The following is a 19,110-nucleotide window of genomic DNA, read 5'->3' on the forward strand; positions in this document are numbered from 1 at the left end:
ATATTGATTTGTTTATTAAAGTTGATTTTGGAATGTCCACGATGTTAATATTACTTACTTCTCTTTCCAGTGGAGTCACCTGCTGCCGAAGTTTCCTCATCCTTTGTGATCCTATCTGTGTGCAGTTTCATTATATTAATCGTGCTAATTGCAAATTGCGTATCCTGCTGTAAAGACCCAGAAATTGACTTTAAGGTGAGCACAGCTGGTGGGAGCATTCAGAATCCTCCTCTGTACATTTATCAATAGAATGGCTAAGTGTCACACTCCTGGGAGCAGGGATGGGCAGACCCGTCTGTAAGAACCACAGGAAATAAACTGGGCCATTGTAAACAGTAAATTCCACAGGCCACTAGGGTCTTGTCACAGTCACCTCTCAGCTCTGCCAGCGAAGTGCTACACAGACAGCACAGAAACAGATACCAATAAAACTTCATAAAAATGGGTAGTTTGGATTTGGCTTGTTAGCTGTAGTTTGCTCGCCCTGCCTTAGAGCATTATTGACAATTTTAGGTTTTGAAAGGGAGAAATAAAGTGTGATGATTGTATTCACTTGCTATAAGGCCTACAAGGAAGAACAGGCTGGTTTTGATTTCCCCCCCAAACTTTTCTGTGCTGGTGAGTCTGTGATTGTTGAGGCCCTAGTGTGTCTTGTGTATGAGGAGAGCATCTTTCAGTTTACCTTGAACCCTACAACTGCCTGAGTGGGGAGAAAAAAGAGGGCATATCGATAACCTCATTCCACACAGTAACTGTAAATACTGTCAGTTGTAAATACTGGCTCGTGTAACCGCAGATGAGTAGAATGTTTCTGTTGATTTTTAGAGAGAGGAGAAGGGAGAAGGAGAGATAAAAACATGAACGAGAGAGAGAGAAAGAGAGAAAGAGAGAGAGAGAGAAACACATCATTGATTGGCTGCCTCCTCATGCCCTCTACTGGGGATTGGCCCACAACCCTGGCACGTACCCTGACCTGGAATGGAACCATGATCTCTTCGTTGTTAGGTTGACGCTCAGGCACTGAGCCACATCAGCTGGCCATCCTCTCTGAACCTTAGAATCATCTGCTGCCTAATGGTGTACCATGCTGTGGCAGAGTCTTGAGTAGCATTATTTCTAAGGTGGAAGCGATGGATAAAGTTACTTTCTATGGGAGAACCTTTAGGAATGTCTGGAAGGAAAGTTGACACAGCTCTTCTGTTTGAAGCTGCACCTCACTTACCCTGCTTCCTGCTTCCCATTAGCAATGATGCCCTAATGAATATGACAACATAGATGACATATGTGGAAGAATGCCCCCTCACGTGAGAACATAAATGCTACATCAGAGAGATCTGCCCTTTCAGCTTTTAGCTTTTTCTTTCAGCTTTTTCTTCCTTATGTGGAGGGCCGTGGGAAGTGGTAGAAAACGAAAAGAAGGTTGTTCTGTGAGGAGTGGAAAGCACTCTGTTAGTCCTGGTGGTATAATGCTCTTTCATTACCTGAGGGAACGAATGACCTTGGTAATCAGCTGTATCTGTGTTAACATGGACACCGAGGCAGACCCAGCTGGCTGATGGGAACAGGTAAGATAGCTTTCTGCTGAACGAAGTCACTTCAAAGGTTTCTGCAGCTCAGCTGGGGCAGCCTCGGTTTCCAAGTTGCTATCTCTAGAAAACCAGATGTTCTTAGAATGTCAGCTAAACCAGTGTGCTGCCGCTTTATACTGTAATCTTGGTGTTCAGATCTCAGATTATTTTCTACCTCAATTAATTTTTTATTCTGCGCTTTTCAGATAAATAGGACTTGCCTAAAAATACCTTTTTTGAGTCTTTTAATTTCCTTGTTTTGATTGAAATTACATTGTAACCAGAAATGCATATACAATTTTAAAATAAATTGTTTTGATTCAATATGCAAAGAGATCTGTGAAAGTGAATAGTAAGAAAAAAGAGTAGCTTAGACTATAATAACTTAGAAGTAAAATTTTGGACTTAGAAGAGTATTTCCATTTTAAGTTCCGTGGTCATTATAGAAAACTAGAGGACCGATGCACGAAAGTCGTGCTCTTGGTGATGTCCTTCAGCCTGGCCTGCACCCTCTTGCAGTCTGGGACCCCTTGAGGGATGTCTGACTGACGGCTTAGCCCACTGTTCGCTGGGAGCGGGCCTAAGCTGGCAGTCAGACATCCTTAGCACTGCAACGAAGGCAGGAGAGGCTCCCACATCCACCGCTGAGCTCGCCAGCCATGACTGAGTGGTGCTCCCCCTGGGAATGCACTGACCACTAGGAGACAGCTCCTGTGTTGAGCATCTGCCTTCTGGTGGTCATTGCACGTCATAGTGACCAGTCATTCTGCTGTTCAGTCAATTTGCATATTAGCCTTTTATTATATAGGATTTTACATTTAACTTCAAGCTATCAGTCTAAAGAGTTACATTATATATATATATATAAAATTCATGTTCTGAGATCAGACGAGATCGGGCGCGTTCAGGGTGGTATGGCTATAGAGTTCATGTTCTATTGATTCTGCTATTTGGAGTTGGAGAACACAATTACATATGCTTTTTACTTGAAATAACTGTGAATTGGGGGGGAGGGGGATTTGGCCACATGTTCCAAATGAATGAATAAATGTTCATATCTTAAATGTTAGCCAGTGGTTTTAAGGATTTGCTCTCAAATTGACCTATATTCACTATAACATTGTTCTTCTTTTATATTAGGAATTTGAAGATAATTTTGATGATGAGATAGACTTCACACCACCAGCAGAAGATACTCCGTCTGTTCAGTCCCCAGCAGAAGTGTTCACACTTTCAGTACCAAATGTTTCACTGCCAGCTCCATCCCAGTTCCAGTCTTCTGGAGGTAAGACCTTCGTGCTTCCCTGAGTTATTTCTAAGAGGTGAGACTGGGAACCTTGCTGGGAATCGTAAAATAATTGTACCGACTGTACTCCGCGGGCTTATTTCTCTTCCTTCTGCTCCCTGCTGAGGCCGAATGGTCAAGCCCATTGCATTCCCCCAACAGCTGAGTCTTTTCCTTTGGACCCTGGGTCTGTTTTTTAAGAATAAACAGGCCTCCTCACTTCATTAGAATGGAACTCTCTAACAGAGCCTCTGCCTTGCTCTTTCTCCCCTTTTTTTTTTTGTTAATCCTCATCATAGGATGTTTTCCCATTGGTTTTTGAGAGTGGAAGAGAGGGGGAGAGACAGAGAGAGGAGGGGGAAGGGGAGGAGAGAGAGAGAGAGAGAGAGAGAGAGAGAGAGAGAGAGAGAGAGAGACATCAATGTGAGAGAGACACATCCATTGTTTGCCTCCCGCACACAGATCAAGCCTGCAAGCGAGGTAAGTGTCCTTGACCAGAACCGAGCCGAGGGCCGGGGTTCTATCCACTGATCCAGGGCTCTTGCCTCCTTTTCAGTAGGCACGCTTCTCTCCTAGCTCTCTGCCTGCTTGTGCTGAATGGACTCTGCGTCTTCGGGGTGCCCTGTGTTTGGGAGGAGGGGTGTATTTGGATTTGTTTATCAGATGGATTTTGCACCCTAGGATAGGGAGGGCCAGCCCCTGGGGTTCCCTGCTGCACCGGGAAACAGGACTGACTAACGGCCAGCGGGACGGTGACTAGAAGTGACAGTAGTGTAGCTGGGTCAGATAAAAACAGTACAAGGTATTGAAGAGTCAGCGTGGGATACTCACAAAATGTTGCCAGTTTTAAAATATTTTGGCATTGTTAGTTTGAAAGAGATGTTTTACCTATCTATTTCTCTCTTTAGCACAAGCATTGAATTTATGTTGGTGTTTGAACTTTATAAGTTGTATTTTTTTTTTGGTATAAGTTGTCTTTTTTAAATATGTTTTTATTGATATTAGAGAGAGAGGAAGGGAAGGGAGAGACAGATAGAAATGTCAATGATAAGAGAGAATTATTGATCAGCTGCCTCCTGCAGGGCCCCCACTGGGGATCAACCTTGAAACCCAGTCATGTGCCCTTGACTGGGAATTGAACCACTGACCTCTTGGTTCATGGGTTGACGCTCAACCACTGAACTAGACCAGCTAAGCTATAGGCTGTATATTTAATATTTAACTTATTTCATTTGAATACCTATTTTTAGTTTTTAAAAAAATATATATTTCATTGATTTTTTACAGAGAGGAAAGGAGAGGGATAGGGAGTTAGAAACATTGATGAGAGAGAAACATTGATCAGCTGCTTCCTGCACACCTCTTACTAGGGATGTGCCTGCAACCAAGGTACATGCCCTTGACTAGAATCGAACCTGGGACCTTTCAGTCGAACCTGGGACCTTTCAGTCGAACCCGAGACCTTTCACTTGACTGCAATTGAACCCGGGACCTTTCAGTCCTCAGGCCAACTCTCTGTCCACTGAGCCAAATTGGTTAGGGCCCTATTTTTAGTTTTTAATGTTCTTTACTTTTTCCTACAGAAGGTTTGAAGTCTCAAGTTGCCCGCCACAGTCTAAACTATATACAGGAAATTGGAAATGGCTGGTTTGGAAAGGTAAAGTGTGGTTCACTTCTATTTTTCCCCCTCCTACTTTAGAATTTAAGGCTAATTAAGAATTGTATTGCATGACATTCCACATTCTCTCCAGCCTTTCAGTCCTGATTGAGTTTCCCATTACCCAGTGAAACTGCATGGGAATGTGAGCTTCAGCATTCCTGTGTGGTACGTTCTTCCAAAAAAAGTCCTTTATTTTTATTTTTTTAAAATATATTTTTATTTATTTCAGAGAGGAAGGGAGAGGGAAAGAGAGATAGAAACTTCAATAATGAGAGAGAATCATTGATCGGTTGCCGTCTGCACTCCTGAGGAAGTTCAAGGGAGAAAGTGGAGACAGTCTTTAGACAAGTCTGTAGAGGAGGTTGACTCTAAAGGCAAGCAGAGAAATGGAGTAGGAGACTTTTGGAACCAGCCAAGATGGTAGACAAGAGGTGTCATTGCTGGACTCAGAGGACAAGTTGTACACCAGTTGGATTAGACTGTTGAAGTCAGTGAGCTGGAAATCAAAGGACTGGCAGAGAAGAAGTTAAAATTCAAGGTGTAGGACATACTATATTTATTAATTAGCTAGGTATAGACTCATGGGATTCTTTGCTGAGATGGGATCATAGGAAAATGATGATTGGAAGTGAGATCACAGAACTGAGAGGTTGTGGTTTTGAAGAACTTGACCTTGCATCTATTGAACATTAAGAATGGTTAGCAGTGGGGGCGGGAGAGAAACAGCGAGCCAGGTTATTGCAATAGCATACTGTTATTCTTTTTGAAATTGATATCTTATCGTTATTAGTCTTATTGGCATAAGTTGGCTCTTTGAAACAAAAATAAAGTAACTTTGTTAATTATCAGAATTTCTTGTTCTGTTCACATTTCTGCCCTTATATTCCTAATAAAGACATTAAATTCTGTTTTAGTATGTGCTCTCTCTTTCCAGGGCATTAAAATGAAGCTATTTTATTAAAAGATAAAATAACTTCTAAAAGACAGCCTTTAGTTTTGATCATTCTTGAATTAAATAAAAATTTTTACTTCATCATTTTTATTTTAGACTAGAGGCGTGGTGCATGGGATTCTTGCTCTGATGGGGGGCATGGCCTGTGGGGATCAGCCCACTGTGGGAGATCACTCATCCTGGTCAGCTGAATGGTTACAGACCCTCCCTCTGAGTGGCTGCTCCCTGGTCCAGCATCTTCCCTGGAGCTGGAGCACTCCCCTCCCCAGGGGTCCCTGTCGGGGCTGGGCCCAGGGACAATAGCACTGAGAGGCAGCAGAGTAGGTCTCAGTCCCACAGCAGCCACTAACCCGCCTCCCAGCCTCCAGGGTCAGCTTTGCAAGCCTGGTGGGCATTGCACAGCCTGCGGGCATTTGGAGGAGGCAGCAGGAAGTGAGGAGGAGGAGCCTGGGGCAGTGATCACAGCCCGGGTTCCTGCCAGTTGGCCCGGGGGTCACAGCAGAGCAGCGGCTCATCTCAGTCAGCCTATCAGCACTCCCACTGTGGCAACCCACTGACCACCAGGGGGAAGCTCCTGCATTGAGCGGCTGCCCCTTGGTGGTCGTGCACATTATAGCGACTAGTCAACTGGTGGTTCTGGTTGTTCCCCGTTCAGTCTTTTATTATATAGGATACTGGAGGCCCGGTGCACAAAATTTGTGCAGGAGTTGGGGGGTGTCCCTCAGCCCAGCCTGCACCCTCTCCAATCTGGGACCCCCCTCGAGAGATGTCCAACTGTTTGTTTAGGCCCGATCCTATCTGGATCGAGCCCAAACGGACAGTCGGACATCCCTCTCACAATCTAGGACTGCTGGTTCCCAACTGCTTGCCTGTCTGTTTTCCTGATTGCCCCTAACCGCTTCTGCCTGCCAGCCTAATCACCCCTAACCACTCCCCTGCCAGCCTGTTTGCTCCTAACTGCCATCCTCTGCAGGCCTGGTCACCCCTAACTGCCCTCCTCTGTAGGCCTGGTCCCCCCCAACTGCTCTCCCCTGCAGGCCTGGGTCCTTCCCAACTGCCCTTCCCTGCAGGCCCAGTTGCCCCCAACTTTCCTCCTATGCTGGACTGGTCACCCCTAACTGCCCTCTCCTGCAGGCTTGATCGCTCCCAACTGCCCTCCCTCTGTCCTTAATCACCCACATCTGCCCTCCTTGCAGACCTAGTCCCTCCCAACTGCCCTCCCCTGCTGACCATCTTGTGGTGGCCATCTTTGACCACGTGGGGACAGCCATCTTGTGTGTTGGAGTGATGGTCAATTTGCATATTACTTATTAGATAGGATAGAGGATTGGTGCACGGGTAGGGGCCAGTTGGTTTGCCCTGAAGGGTGTCTTGGATCAGGGTGGGGGTTCCCTTGGGACATGGGGTGGCCTGAGTGAGGGGCCTGTGGTGGTTTGTAGGCCAGCCACGCCCCCTGGCGACCCAAGCAGAGGCCCTGGTATCTGGGATTTATTTATCTTCTATAATTGTAACTTTTTTTTTTTTTAATTTTATTTACTTATTTTTATTTGTTTATTTATTTATTTATTTTAAGGATTATTTATTTATTTTAAGGATTAATAATTTTATTCTTTTATTTTTTATTTTTTTAATCAATCTTTATTGTTCATATTATTACAAAGGTTCCTCATTTCTTCCCCCCTCCACCAGGTTCCCACCCCACTCTCCACCCCCTCCCCGCCCCCCATTGTCCTCATCCATAGGTGCACAGTTTATGTTCAGTCTCTTCCCACATCCCCCTCTCCTCTTTTCCCCAAGAATCATCAGTTCACTCCCCTTCCATACCTCTGATTCTATTATAATCAACAGTTAATATTGTTCCTCAGATTTTTTTTTTAGTTTCCTTGGTTTTTAGATTCACTTGTTGATAGTTACGTATTTGTTGTTCATAATTTTTATCTTTATTTACTTTCTCTCCCCAAAGAACCCCCTTCAGCAATTCATATAATTCTGGTTTGGTGGTGATGAACTCCTTTAGCTTTTTTTTATTAGTGAAGCTCTTTATCTGACCTTCGATTCTGAGTGATAGCTTTGCTGGGTAGATTATCTTTGGCTGTAGGTTCTTACTATTCATCACCTTGAATATTTCTTGCCATTCCCATCTGGCCTGTATGGTTTCTGTTGAGAAATAGGCTGACAATCGTATAGGTGCTCCTTTATAGGTAACTACCTTCTTTGCTCTTGCTGCTTTTAATATTCTTTCTTTGTCTTTTGCTCTTGGAATTTTAATTATGATTTGTCTTGGTGTGGTCCTCTTTGGATTCCTTTTGTTTGGAGTTCTGTGCGCCTCCTGGACTTGTAAGTCTAATTCTTTCAGCAGGTGGGGGAAGTTTTCTGTCACTATTTCTTTCAGTATGTTTTCGATATCTTGCTCTCTCTCATCTCCTGAGACCCCCATAATTCTGATATTGGTTCGCTTGAAGTTGTCCCAGAGGTTTCTTACATTATCTTCAATTTTCTGGATTCTCTTGCCTTCTTGCTTCTGTGGAGGAGTGTCTTCTGGCTCTTTATGTTCCAAATCTTTGATTTGATTCTTGCGATTTTCCATTCTGTTTTTAGGACTCTGTATAATATTTTTTATTTCAGACAATGTATTCTTTATTTCTTGTTGATCCCTTATCATTTCTTGTTGATTCCTTATTAATTCTAGTTGATCCCTTTTCATATCCTCATAGGTCTTACCGACCTTTTCTAGGAAATTCTTGAAAAACCTTATAAGTGTAGATTTGAACTCTATATCCAGTCGCTTTTTGTCCTCCGTTTCTTTCCTTTGTGATCTATTTTGATGTCTGGGCATTTTCGCAGCTTCCCTGATGGGGCGGGGTTTCAGGGTGGAGCCTACAGCCTTGGCTTCCGTCAGCTCCGCCCTATGCGGCTCCTGTGGCTCAGGGTCCTTCAGTACTCGCTGCAAGCACCTCTGAGAGAAAGGTGCCCTCGATTTTCGCCTGCTACCAAACAGTCTAGGCTCTCCCCCAATGAGCCCGGTATTGGGGTTCAGTTCAGTTGGAAGTGGAGTTGGAGGTGGTGTTCAGAGCAGTCCGGAGCTTTTGTCTCCTTCCTGCCAGGGCAATCCCACGGCACAGCCAACCGTCCCTTCTCTGCGCGCAGTGTGCGCCCCTCTGGGACCTCCTTTCGCCACTCCCCCGGGGTTCCGCCTTACTGCCCAGCTCCCTCTGTTTGAGCCTGGGTCCCCTGGGTCTGGCCTAGAACTGGGGTTCAGAGCAGTCGGAACTGGGGCCCAGCACAGTCGGAGTTTTATCTCCTTCCCGCTAGGGAACGCCAGCCAGGCACTCAGCCGCCCTGCCCTTCCTCTCCTGCTCTGTCCTCTCCGCGCGCGCGCGCGCGCGCTGTGTATCTCCGTACCATAGGCTTTTACAGCTCCTCCGCTCTTCCTTCTGGTTTTCTCCTTGCTTCTCCTTGTAGAATTTCCAGTCAGTTGACTTTCCTGTAGTTCTGGGTAATGTCCATTTTATATTTTAGTTGTATTTTATTGAAATTGTTGTGTGCGGCTGCGGCTAGGTGTTTACCTGTGCAGCCATCTTGGATTCTCCTCCTATAATTGTAACTTTGTACCTTGAGTGGAGCCAAGCCTCCTGCCTGCTCTGTAGCCGCAGCCATTTTTGTTGGGATTTATTTATCTTCTATAATTGAAACTTTGTAGCCTTGAATGGAGGCCTGGGCCAGCCAGGGTGTGCGGAAAGCTTGGCTTCCTCTATTTCCCCAGGAAACCCAAGCCGCAGCCATCTTGGTTGGATTAATTTGCACACTCCTGATTGGCTGGTGGATGTGGCCTGTGGGTGTAGCTGGATAGTGGTTAATTTGCATATTACTCTTTTATTAGATAGTATTATATATTGGAATGCCTTAGCATTGTCCTATATTACATTTAATATTTCATATCTAGCTTGTTCTTATTTTCATTCTCATTTTGTTTTCTACTAATTTCAGTGCTGTATTTCCCCGCCCCCCTGAGATTTGATTAAGGATTTGGTACAAGATAAGGGCCTGGAATAGTTGGAATGCCATGGATTTTTAGCATTATAATGCAGTGATAATTTGTTTCTACATTGGCTCTTTGTCAGTTTACTTTCTCTATGTGAAGGAGACAAAATAAAAACACTCATTTGAAGTGTTTTTGAGAAATACTTAAGTTATGTTTGAACTTATAGATTACTATTCTGTAATACCATTGGAAATTTCCATGAAAGTATAATACATTTTTAAGTAAATAAAAAAGAGATACACATAAATTTATGAATATTGTAAATATCTAATGAATGGCTTAACACTGAAGGTTGTATTTTACTTTTCCAAGCTTTTTGTGAAGTAGTATTTAAAATAATAGAAGGCCGTCTACTTGTTGCTGTGTTCGTTTTCCTGTATTCCATTTTCTAATAAATGAGACACTCTTCTCTACCATTTTGTTGGAAGTGAAATGAAAAACTGTTCTTTGGTTTTAGGTCCTCCTCGGAGAGATTTACACAGGCACTAGTGTAGCAAGAGTCATAGTGAAGGAGTTAAAAGCAAGTGCAAGCCCAAAGGAACAAGACACTTTTTTGAAAAATGGAGAACCGTACTAGTAAGTAATCCTTAATATATGTTCTGTAAATACAGTCTGTGGTCTTTTGAAAGTCACATGTTTAAAAGTACTTTGTAATTACATTGTAAACTATATAAATGTTGAATCATTATATTGTACACCTGAAACTAATACGGTATACCAACTATACTTAAATTAAAAAAACAACAACTCTAAAGGGAGCTATAGACCATGAGAGTTTCTTGTCAGGAAAAGGATGGCATTGTAATTCCAAAAGTGAGAGGTAGAGCATGATTGTCAAGGTTCTTGGCAACACATTGATTTTGTGATCCTAAGGGAGAAGGAAAGATTGAGATTTGTCAGCCAGACACAGGGGACCTCAAAGGAAACTGACATTGATGTCAATGGCACATCTGCTCGCCCGCTCATTCCACTGCACATCATTTTGTGCACCTGTCATGGATAACAAAAATGAACTCATTGAGGAAACTTCTCTCCTTATCTCTGTATGGACAGAGTGCAAAACTTCATTCAGAGAATAATATTTTAAATATATCACTTAAAATTGTTAGACCTAAGAATATTTTATCTACCAAGTAAGTTTGCTTTTGAGTAAAACCAAAATATTTTTAAGGCCCCCCAAAACTAAACTTTGAAATTTCTGTTTGCAAAATACACAATTTAAATCAGATCCAGAGTCTCATAACGTAAGACTCAAAATGAAAATGTGTCACAGTAGGTGAGTGGTTATACAAACTGATACTCCCTACCAGGGACTACTCAGCAATAAAAAGGAATCCTATATAATAAAAGGCTAATATGCAAATTGTCCCCTCAACCGGGAGTTCGACTGGGAGTTAGACCAGAGGGCGGGGCCGCTGGCCAACCACCTGAGGGTGCTCCCCCTGGCTGGCCCTGCTCCCAGTCGCCCCTCCCACTCCAATCAGGGGTAGGGCCCTCTTCCCCACCCCCCCGCCACTCCCCATCGCTCGCTAGGCCAAGGGACCCCACCCATGACAAATTCGTGCACTGAGCCTCTAGTAGTATATGAGATAGATAGCCTAGGAGTAGCTGGGCTGTGTAGTATGTAGATTGAAATGCTTATTGATACAGACAACAACTTGGATAATCTTGAGGGCATTAGGGTAAATGAAAAAGGTCCATCTTAAAAGTCCACATACTGTATGATTCCATATATATATAATATTCTCAAAATGAGAACATTATAGAAATGGAAAACAGATTAGCTGTTGCCAGGGCTTAGGAGGAGGGGAAGTGGGTAGGCAGTGGGATGGCTTAAGCTGACCCAGGGTAACTTGGGGAAAGTCAATGTGGTGACGTGCACTTCTGCATTCTGTTGAGGGGGTGGTTTGGTGGCTGTGGGAATCTACGTGTGTGGTGACAGCACACGGATGTACACACATGGGCGCTGTGTCAGTGCCCTGGTTTCGGTACTGCACTGCGGTTGTCAGATGTAACCAGGGGAAACTGGGGGAGGAAAGGTGGAAGCTCTGTATTCTACTTTTGCAACTTATTGTTAAGTCATAATTGCTTCAAAATGAAAAGCTTTTTAAAAGCTATTTTGACATATCTTTTTTTAATAAACTTTCTTTTGGACAAAATATTTTCCAAAAAAGAGTTTGCATATGCTGTGGAAATTTATGGAAATAGTTATAAGGTAGATAATCTAGGAGTAGCTGGGTTATTTAGTGTATGGATTGAAATGCTTATGAACTTTATATATTTTCCCTGCCTTTTTGAAAGTGCTACCTCAAAATGATCATCTATAAATTAGAATTACTAAAATTAGAGATTTTGAAAATGTTCACCCGATTACCTTTGAATGATTTAATTATTATATAACAATCAATCTGTTAATGAGCTCTTTTCCGGTTATCCTATTTAAATCATGATGAATGTTAAAATGTGGATTACTGTTTGAACAGTTTTACCCACGTGCTCTCTGATGAACGGTACTGTGACTGTTTTTCCCCAGCATTCTTCAGCATCCGAACGTTCTTCAGTGTGTGGGACAGTGTGTAGAAGCAATTCCCTACCTTCTGGTGTTTGAGTTCTGTGACCTGGTAAGTTTTTACAGAAATTCAAGGTCAAGCATGCAAAAGGTTTGAGAGATAGAAACCCTGGATGAGGGGCAGCTTTCAATCTGCCCTCCATACTAACAACTTACTGAAGTATTCATTCATTACCTTTGATAATAGTATTAGTGTTATATTGTATTTCATCCCTATGCTAAGCTATTCTTATGCATTGCTTATCTAATCATATTTCTCTCTCTCTTTTTTAATCCTCACCCAAGGATATTTTTTCTAATGGCCACTTATCTATTGATATGCACTTGGGCTGCTACCAAATCGTGGCTATTGTAAATAACAGTGCAGTGAAATAGGGATGCATACATTCCTTTGAATTACTGTCTTAGGTTTCTTTGGTGTCTCTTAGGCAGCCACTTCTCATATTCCCTGAAGCCCCATTTCTAATTTTTTGAGGAAACTTCATGCTGTTTTCCACAGTGACTGCACCAGTCTGCATTTCCACCAACAGTGCCTGAGGGTTCCCTTTTCTCCACATCATTGCCAGCAATCATTTGTTGCTTTATTGGTGATAGCAATTCTGGCAGGTTTTAATTTGCATTTCTGTGATGAGTAGTGAAGTTGAGCATCTTTTCATATCTGTTGGAGAAGTGTCTATTCAGGTACTTTGCCCATTTTTTAATTGTATTATTTCTTTTTTTGGTGTTGAGTTATATAATTTCTTTATGGATGTTGGATGTTAACCCCTTATCAGATATATCATTGGCAAATATGTTCTCCCATTCAGTAGGTTGGCTTACATTTTGTTGATGATTTCCTTTGCTGTGCAAAAAGTTTTTAGTTTAATATCGTCCTATTTATTTATTTTGTTTTCCTTGTCTGAGGAGATATACAGTATTAGAAAAAATACTGCTACAAGAAATGTCTGAGATTTTTTTGCTTGTGTTTTCTAGGATTTTTATGGTTGAAACAAGTATTTTATGTGACTCTCCTCAGCCATATTGGGAGAATGTTACTCTTGAAGGCTGAACATCTGGAAAGAGCTCCCATCTCCCCCTCCTCCCCAAGCTGGCATAGGCAGGGCAGAGCTAATGGCTATTCCAGTTAAGTCCACCATCTGTGATACATTGATCTACAATACTATATAATAAAAGCCTAATATGCAAATTGTCCCCTCTACCGGGAATTAGGCCAGGGGGCAGGGCCGGTGGCAGCAGCAGGTGACTAGGAGAAGGGAGGTGCCCTAGCTGACAGCCGCTAGGGACCCTACCTGTGCACTGATTTTGTGCACTGAGCCTCTAGTAAAATTTCTAAAACAGTATTTACTTCTCAAAAAATTAAAATGGAATCACCATGTGATCCAGCAATTTTACTTCTAGGAACATAGAATCGAAAGCAGGATCCTAAAGAGATTTCCATGCACCCATTTCACAGCAGCGTTATTCACAATAGCCGAGAGGTAGAAGCAACCCAGGCGTCCATCAGTGGTTGAATAATGAACATAATTGGTTATATCCGTACAGTGGGATATTATCCTAATGTGCTGTCAGTGTGGTCGGCAAACTCATTAGTCAACAGGGCCAAACATCAACAGGGCAATGATGAAATTTCTTTTGAGAGTCAAATTTTTTAAACTTCTAATGCCACTTCTTCAAAATAGACTTGCCCAGGCCACGGTATTTTGTGGAAGAGCCACACTCAAGGAGCCAAAGAACCGCATGTGGCTCTTGAGCCACGGTTTGCCGACCACGGTGCTAAGTGAAATAAGCCAAGTCACAAAAAGACAAATACTGTATGATTCCACCTAGATGAGGTGTCTACAGTAGTCAGACTCAGAGACAGACAGTGGAAGGGTGTCTGCCACGGGCTGGGCGGAGGGAATGGGAGGTGGTATGTCATGGGGGCGGCGTCTCAGCTGGGGAAGGTGAAAAACGTCGTGTTGGTTGGATAGTGTGATGGCAATTGCACACGGTGTAAATCACATGTGTCAAACACAAGGCCCACGGGCCAAATCCAGCCCGCCAGGCCTTGCAATGTGGCCCGCACCGCGCTGTCATCACTGCACTCCGCTGTCAGTTTATGACATTGTCAGTTTATGACTGTTCAGTAAACCATTCGGCCCGCGATTTAGGCTGGATTTTAGATTTTGGCCCCTTCTCTGATTGAGTTCGACACCCCTAGAAATGTATGTGATACCCTGAACTCTGCACTCATGCCTCTTACCACCAATCTTAAAACATTGATAATTGCCTACTATTATTTAAGTGCTATACTCTGTGTTACCTATACTAGGAGGAGGCAAGAAATTCCCAGATTGCCTTGGGAAATCTGTCAGAGCTTGGAATGGCTGGTCTCATGTCAAAGAAAGGCCTTTAATCCAGGATCCGGCCAGTGTGCCCCCTAGTGAGAGGTCACATTTGTCTCCGGGGCCGTTCTGTGCTCAGCATCGCGAGGCCCTAGTCACCTCCACAAGCTCTCTGCAGCAGGGACAGGGCTCTGGGCTCGGGTGCAGAGGCTCCCGGTCAGGGCGGTCAGGTGGGGTCAGCCCGGGGAGCAGAGAGGCCTGCCTGAGCGGAGGGGCCCGGGAGCTGGCCGCGGGCAGTGAAAGGAGCCACTATCTGCCATGGCCTTAGTAGGTCAGGAGCTCCTGGAGGAGCCTGCCGGTCGGCACCGGGCACTGGTCATGCTCAGTGATAACATCTCTTAAGCAGAAAGGAGAGAATAGTTTTGCCCTTACTTAGTTCCTTGTAAGTTAGAATTACCAGCCTGTTTTTCAAAAACACTTTATCTTAGAGTTTTATGAAAGAAAATGAAAACACTTGTGAGTGAGTTTGGCAGCTGGACCGCAGCCTCTGATGTGTGATGCTGGCGGTGCGGTGTTTGTGAAGGAGTCCGCACTGCGGGGCGTTGGCTGTGACTTGTTGCCACAGGAAGTACACAGTGCCGCCACGTGAGCAGGAGGCAAGGAGATTGCTTTTTGGGTAAGGATCACTCATTCAACAAAAATGTATCAAGCGTCTGTTAAGTAAGAGCTGGGCAGTGCCCTGGGGACACAGATGAGTCACGCCCCCTTCCTTCCCCAACTCTCCGCCCCTCCCCCCACATCCCCACATCCCCGCCTTTTCTGCCTATAGAGCCAGGCAGGCCTGCTTCAGCTGCTCATTCTGCCACTTGTGTCTCACCTTGAAAAGTTACTGAACTCCTTAAGCCTTAGTTTAGACATCTGTGAAATGGGGATAATGGTGCCTACCTCACAGGCTACTCTCCACCATTACTAAGATTATGAACGACAATTGCTGGGCTTATAGTATGTGCTCAGGAAAAGGTAGGGTTGTGTGTTTTTTTCATTTTTAGTTACTTAAGTCCACTTATCATAATCATTGAGTAAAGATTTGAGTAGTGTGTGTAGAAGAAATGGAACTAAAGTCATTGGGGAAGGCGTGGCCAAGGAAGTGCTGTTGATCGGAGTGTGGAGGAGCGAGTGGATTGGCTTCCTTGGCCCAAAAGGACATCAGGAGCACAGGAGCCGGCCTAGCAGTGTTGGGGAGCAGAAATGCTCCCGCGGGTGCAGAGTCTGGGCTGCGGGCGAGGAGAGCAGGCGGGCATGTGCTGGGAAGATCAGTTGGATGAAAAGCAGTGACACCACTGGGGAGACCAGAGTGCAAGTTGAGGTGACAGAAGGGCGTGGTTACACTTGGCTCGTGTCTTCATCTCTCTCCCTTCCCCAGGCCTGGCTGCTGCCCTGGGCCCGTGGCGCTGGCTCTTTGCTGGCCGCTGTCTTGACTGCTTGTGTCCAGGCCGCTCTGCTCTCCTGACGCCTGCTTCACTCCGCCCGGTGTGCTGAGGCTGCTGACTCTGTAGCCGGCTCTGTGTCCGCCCTCATGTCACATGGCTCACTGCGAGGGCACTGCGGTGCACACGTGGAGTTACTAATGTGTCAGGTGAACGCATGGGGAAGCTGTCTCTTTAGAAATTGGATGCCACTAGAACATGTAAATCACACACTTGGCTGGCACATGTTTCAGTTGCGCAGCTCTGCTCCATCTTGTTTCTGGACAAGTACAGTCTGAGGTTCAGGTGTACTCTGAGTTTCAGAGCAGTCCACACTCCTTGAAGTAAAATCTGTTGCATTTCCCACTTAACAAAGATGAAACTTTCAAACAGAATCAGTTAGATTTCACTTAAAGTATATACTTTCCATATTGCCTCTCTTTGGCTAGCGTGAATGTGCAGAGTAATGAAGTAATAAATATTAAGCCCAATAAAATGCTGAAACTAGAGATTTTCTCCTAAATTCATTATTATATTGTTAAATTGAAATATGATGGATTGCTTTGTGGAAAATTATTGTTTCAATTTTAATTTGGGAGAACATCTTTTAGAACTTCTCAGGATGTTTTTCTTTCCCCTCACTCATTAAGCAGTGATATCCACATTAAACAGTGACGTCCCTCGATGTCCACGGAGTTGGTACCAGAATCTGCCCCGATACCAAAATCCACAGGTGCTCAAGACCCTTATGTATAACGGTGTCGTATTTGCATATAATCCGTGTACATCCCCATGTATACTTTTTTAATTTTTAATCCTCACCTGATGATATGTGTATTGACTTTGCATATAATCCGTGCACATCCCCATGTATACTTTTTTTTATTTTTAATCCTCACCTGATGATATGTTTATTGACTTTAGAGAGGGAGGGAGGGAGGGAGAGAGAGAAATACCAATAGGTTGCCTCCTGTATGTGCCCATACCAGGGATTGAACCTGCAACCTAGGTATGTGCCGTGACGGGGAATTGGACCCTCAGCCGTTTTAGTATAAGGGATGACGCTGCCCCCGCCATCTGGCTGGGCCCTCTGTGTACTTTAAGTCTTCTCTAGATTACTTAGAATACCTACTCCAATGTAAGTGCTATGTAAATGGTGTAGACTGTGTGGTAACAGATACTGTATAAATAGTATATACTGTGTGGTAACCAAAAAACCTACATATTTCGTTCAGATGCAATCATTGTGGGTCCACCTACTAGTACATATCAACAACAATGTAACTTTCAGGTATTTTTGATCTGTGTTTGATTGAATCTACAGGTGGGGAACCTGTGGCTACAGAGGAAGGACTCTATCTGCCAAACTCACGCTGTTGTAGATTCTGGGGACACAGAGTCAGACAGAGCCCAGCCCTGGGTGCCTTATTTCCGGTGGGAAGGACAGACAAGCAGACAAAGTGCCGGTTAGGGCTGGGTGTGAGTGTAAGCCGTGGCTGCTCAGGGTGGAGGCGGGAGGTTTTGGTCTGATCCGCTGGGAAAGTGGTGCCACTTCTGAAAAAGAACAGATTGGTGGAGTTTCACACAGGACATTGAGGTTTGAGGTGTCTCTTAGGTCCCAGGAAAGGGTATCAAGTCAGCAATTGGACAAATGGGCTTAGGGCTCAGGAGATGGAGGGGTTTGGGGCCAGGAAACGTATTTGAGAGATTTATTTACAAGCCCCGGGGTGGGTAGAATCACCAGGAATGCGTGTCACAGTGATGAGGACCAAGGACTGAGCCTGGGTGTGGCAGCACTTACAGAGCAGTGAGAGCGGAGGATCCAGGCAAGGGCGAGAAAGGAGTGGCCAGAGGGACAGGGAGAAGCCGGGAGGCTGTGGGGAAAGGGAATGGGCCATCCCTTGGGCCAGCGAGCAGCATGTGGCAGAGGCGGTCAGCCACATATAGCTGAGCGTGGGGGGAGGGGGGAGATGAGGGGCAGTAGAGTTGGGGAGTGAAGGATTAAGAAAGTGGGAGGCCAGGAGGAAGAATAGCCAGACAGGCTTGTGAGGGTTATCTGGGAAGAGAGGAGGGAACTGGGATGGCAGCGGGAGAGGACTGGGGGCCAAGAAGACGTGTTTGGTTCTTTGTTGGATTCACCTGAGAGGCATTTGGGCATTAGAGTGGCGGAAGGGATGGGCTCACCAAGAGGTTGAGCTTGGGAAGGCAACCAGGTGACTAATCTCTATACAGTGGTGCCTCACACAACGAACTTAATTCGTTCCAGGAGCAAGCTTGTTATGCAAAAAGTTCGTTATGTGAAAATCGTTTTCCCATAACAATACATGTTAAAAAAAATAATTCGTTCTGTAGCATAAAATATGCTAAGATGACATAAAAAAAATATGCTAAGATGACATATTTTTATTTAGATACATCTAAAAACATAATTTTTTTTTAAAAAAAAACACACATTTTTTAAATTTTAAGACAGACTAAGTAGAGTCTACCGAATCTTGCACATCTTCATCCATTTTCTGCTTTTTGGCCGATGGTTTCATGAAAAACCTGTCCAAAGTTCGCTGTGCGAGGCGTTCGTTATGCGAGGCACCACTGTATTTAAAAGCCTAAGCAGCCGGCCGACCAGCCAGTTATGGTGCTCACTGACCACCAGGGGGCAGGTGCTCAATGCAGGAGCTGCCAGGTGACAGCAACTTTGCCAAGGGCCCTCTTGCACTCTGGGGCCCCTCGGGGGATGTCAGACTGCTGGTTTCATCCCAATCCCTGCAGGCCAGGCCAAGGGACCTCACAGGTGCACGAATCCGTGCACCGGGCCTCTAGTGCATAATAACAGATGCAGGTTTGGAGGTACATACTGGTGGTTGGAGCCTGGGGTGGGGGGTGGAGAAAAGCAGGGGGTGGGGGGGAGTTCAAGAGGCAGTGAGGAAAAATAGTTGTGCAGACAGGGACAGGGTCCCTGGGGCTACAGCTGTGATGAGAGTCAGCAGTGCTCAGTATGTGGCTATGTAGGCTGTTCATTCATCCTTTCACTCAGTTTTGTTTAAAAATTATAACTCCCTCTCCCTCCACCACCACCAAATCATTGTATGAAACATAAATAACTAAATTTTCAGTTACAGCCGGGACCGGTTTGGCTCAATGGATAGACTGAAAGGTCCCGGGTTCGATTCCGGTCAAGGGCATGTATCTTGGTTGCGGGCATATCCCCAGTAAGGGGTGTGCAAGAGGCAGCTGATTGATGATT

General features: G+C 44.6%; 1 protein-coding gene across 2 annotated transcripts in view; it reads left to right on the plus strand.

Moving 5' to 3' along the window:
* LMTK2 (lemur tyrosine kinase 2) overlaps positions 1-19,110 on the plus strand; it is a 65,286-nt gene that overhangs the window by 22,245 nt on the left and 23,931 nt on the right. The window contains exons 2-6 of one of the 2 annotated variants that reach the window (XM_084886127.1): positions 71-195; positions 2,709-2,853; positions 4,440-4,510; positions 9,965-10,083; positions 12,041-12,128. In XM_084886127.1, coding sequence (XP_084742253.1) covers positions 71-195; positions 2,709-2,853; positions 4,440-4,510; positions 9,965-10,083; positions 12,041-12,128 — 548 coding nt within the window. Of the gene's footprint in view, positions 1-70; positions 196-2,708; positions 2,854-4,436; positions 4,511-9,964; positions 10,084-12,040; positions 12,129-19,110 lie in introns of both variants that reach the window. The other variant, XM_084886126.1, reaches the window with a different exon arrangement.

This window comes from Pipistrellus hanaki (genome assembly GCF_964339955.1).
Source record: "Pipistrellus hanaki genome assembly, chromosome: 5".
Taxonomy (NCBI): Eukaryota; Metazoa; Chordata; class Mammalia; order Chiroptera; family Vespertilionidae; genus Pipistrellus; species Pipistrellus hanaki.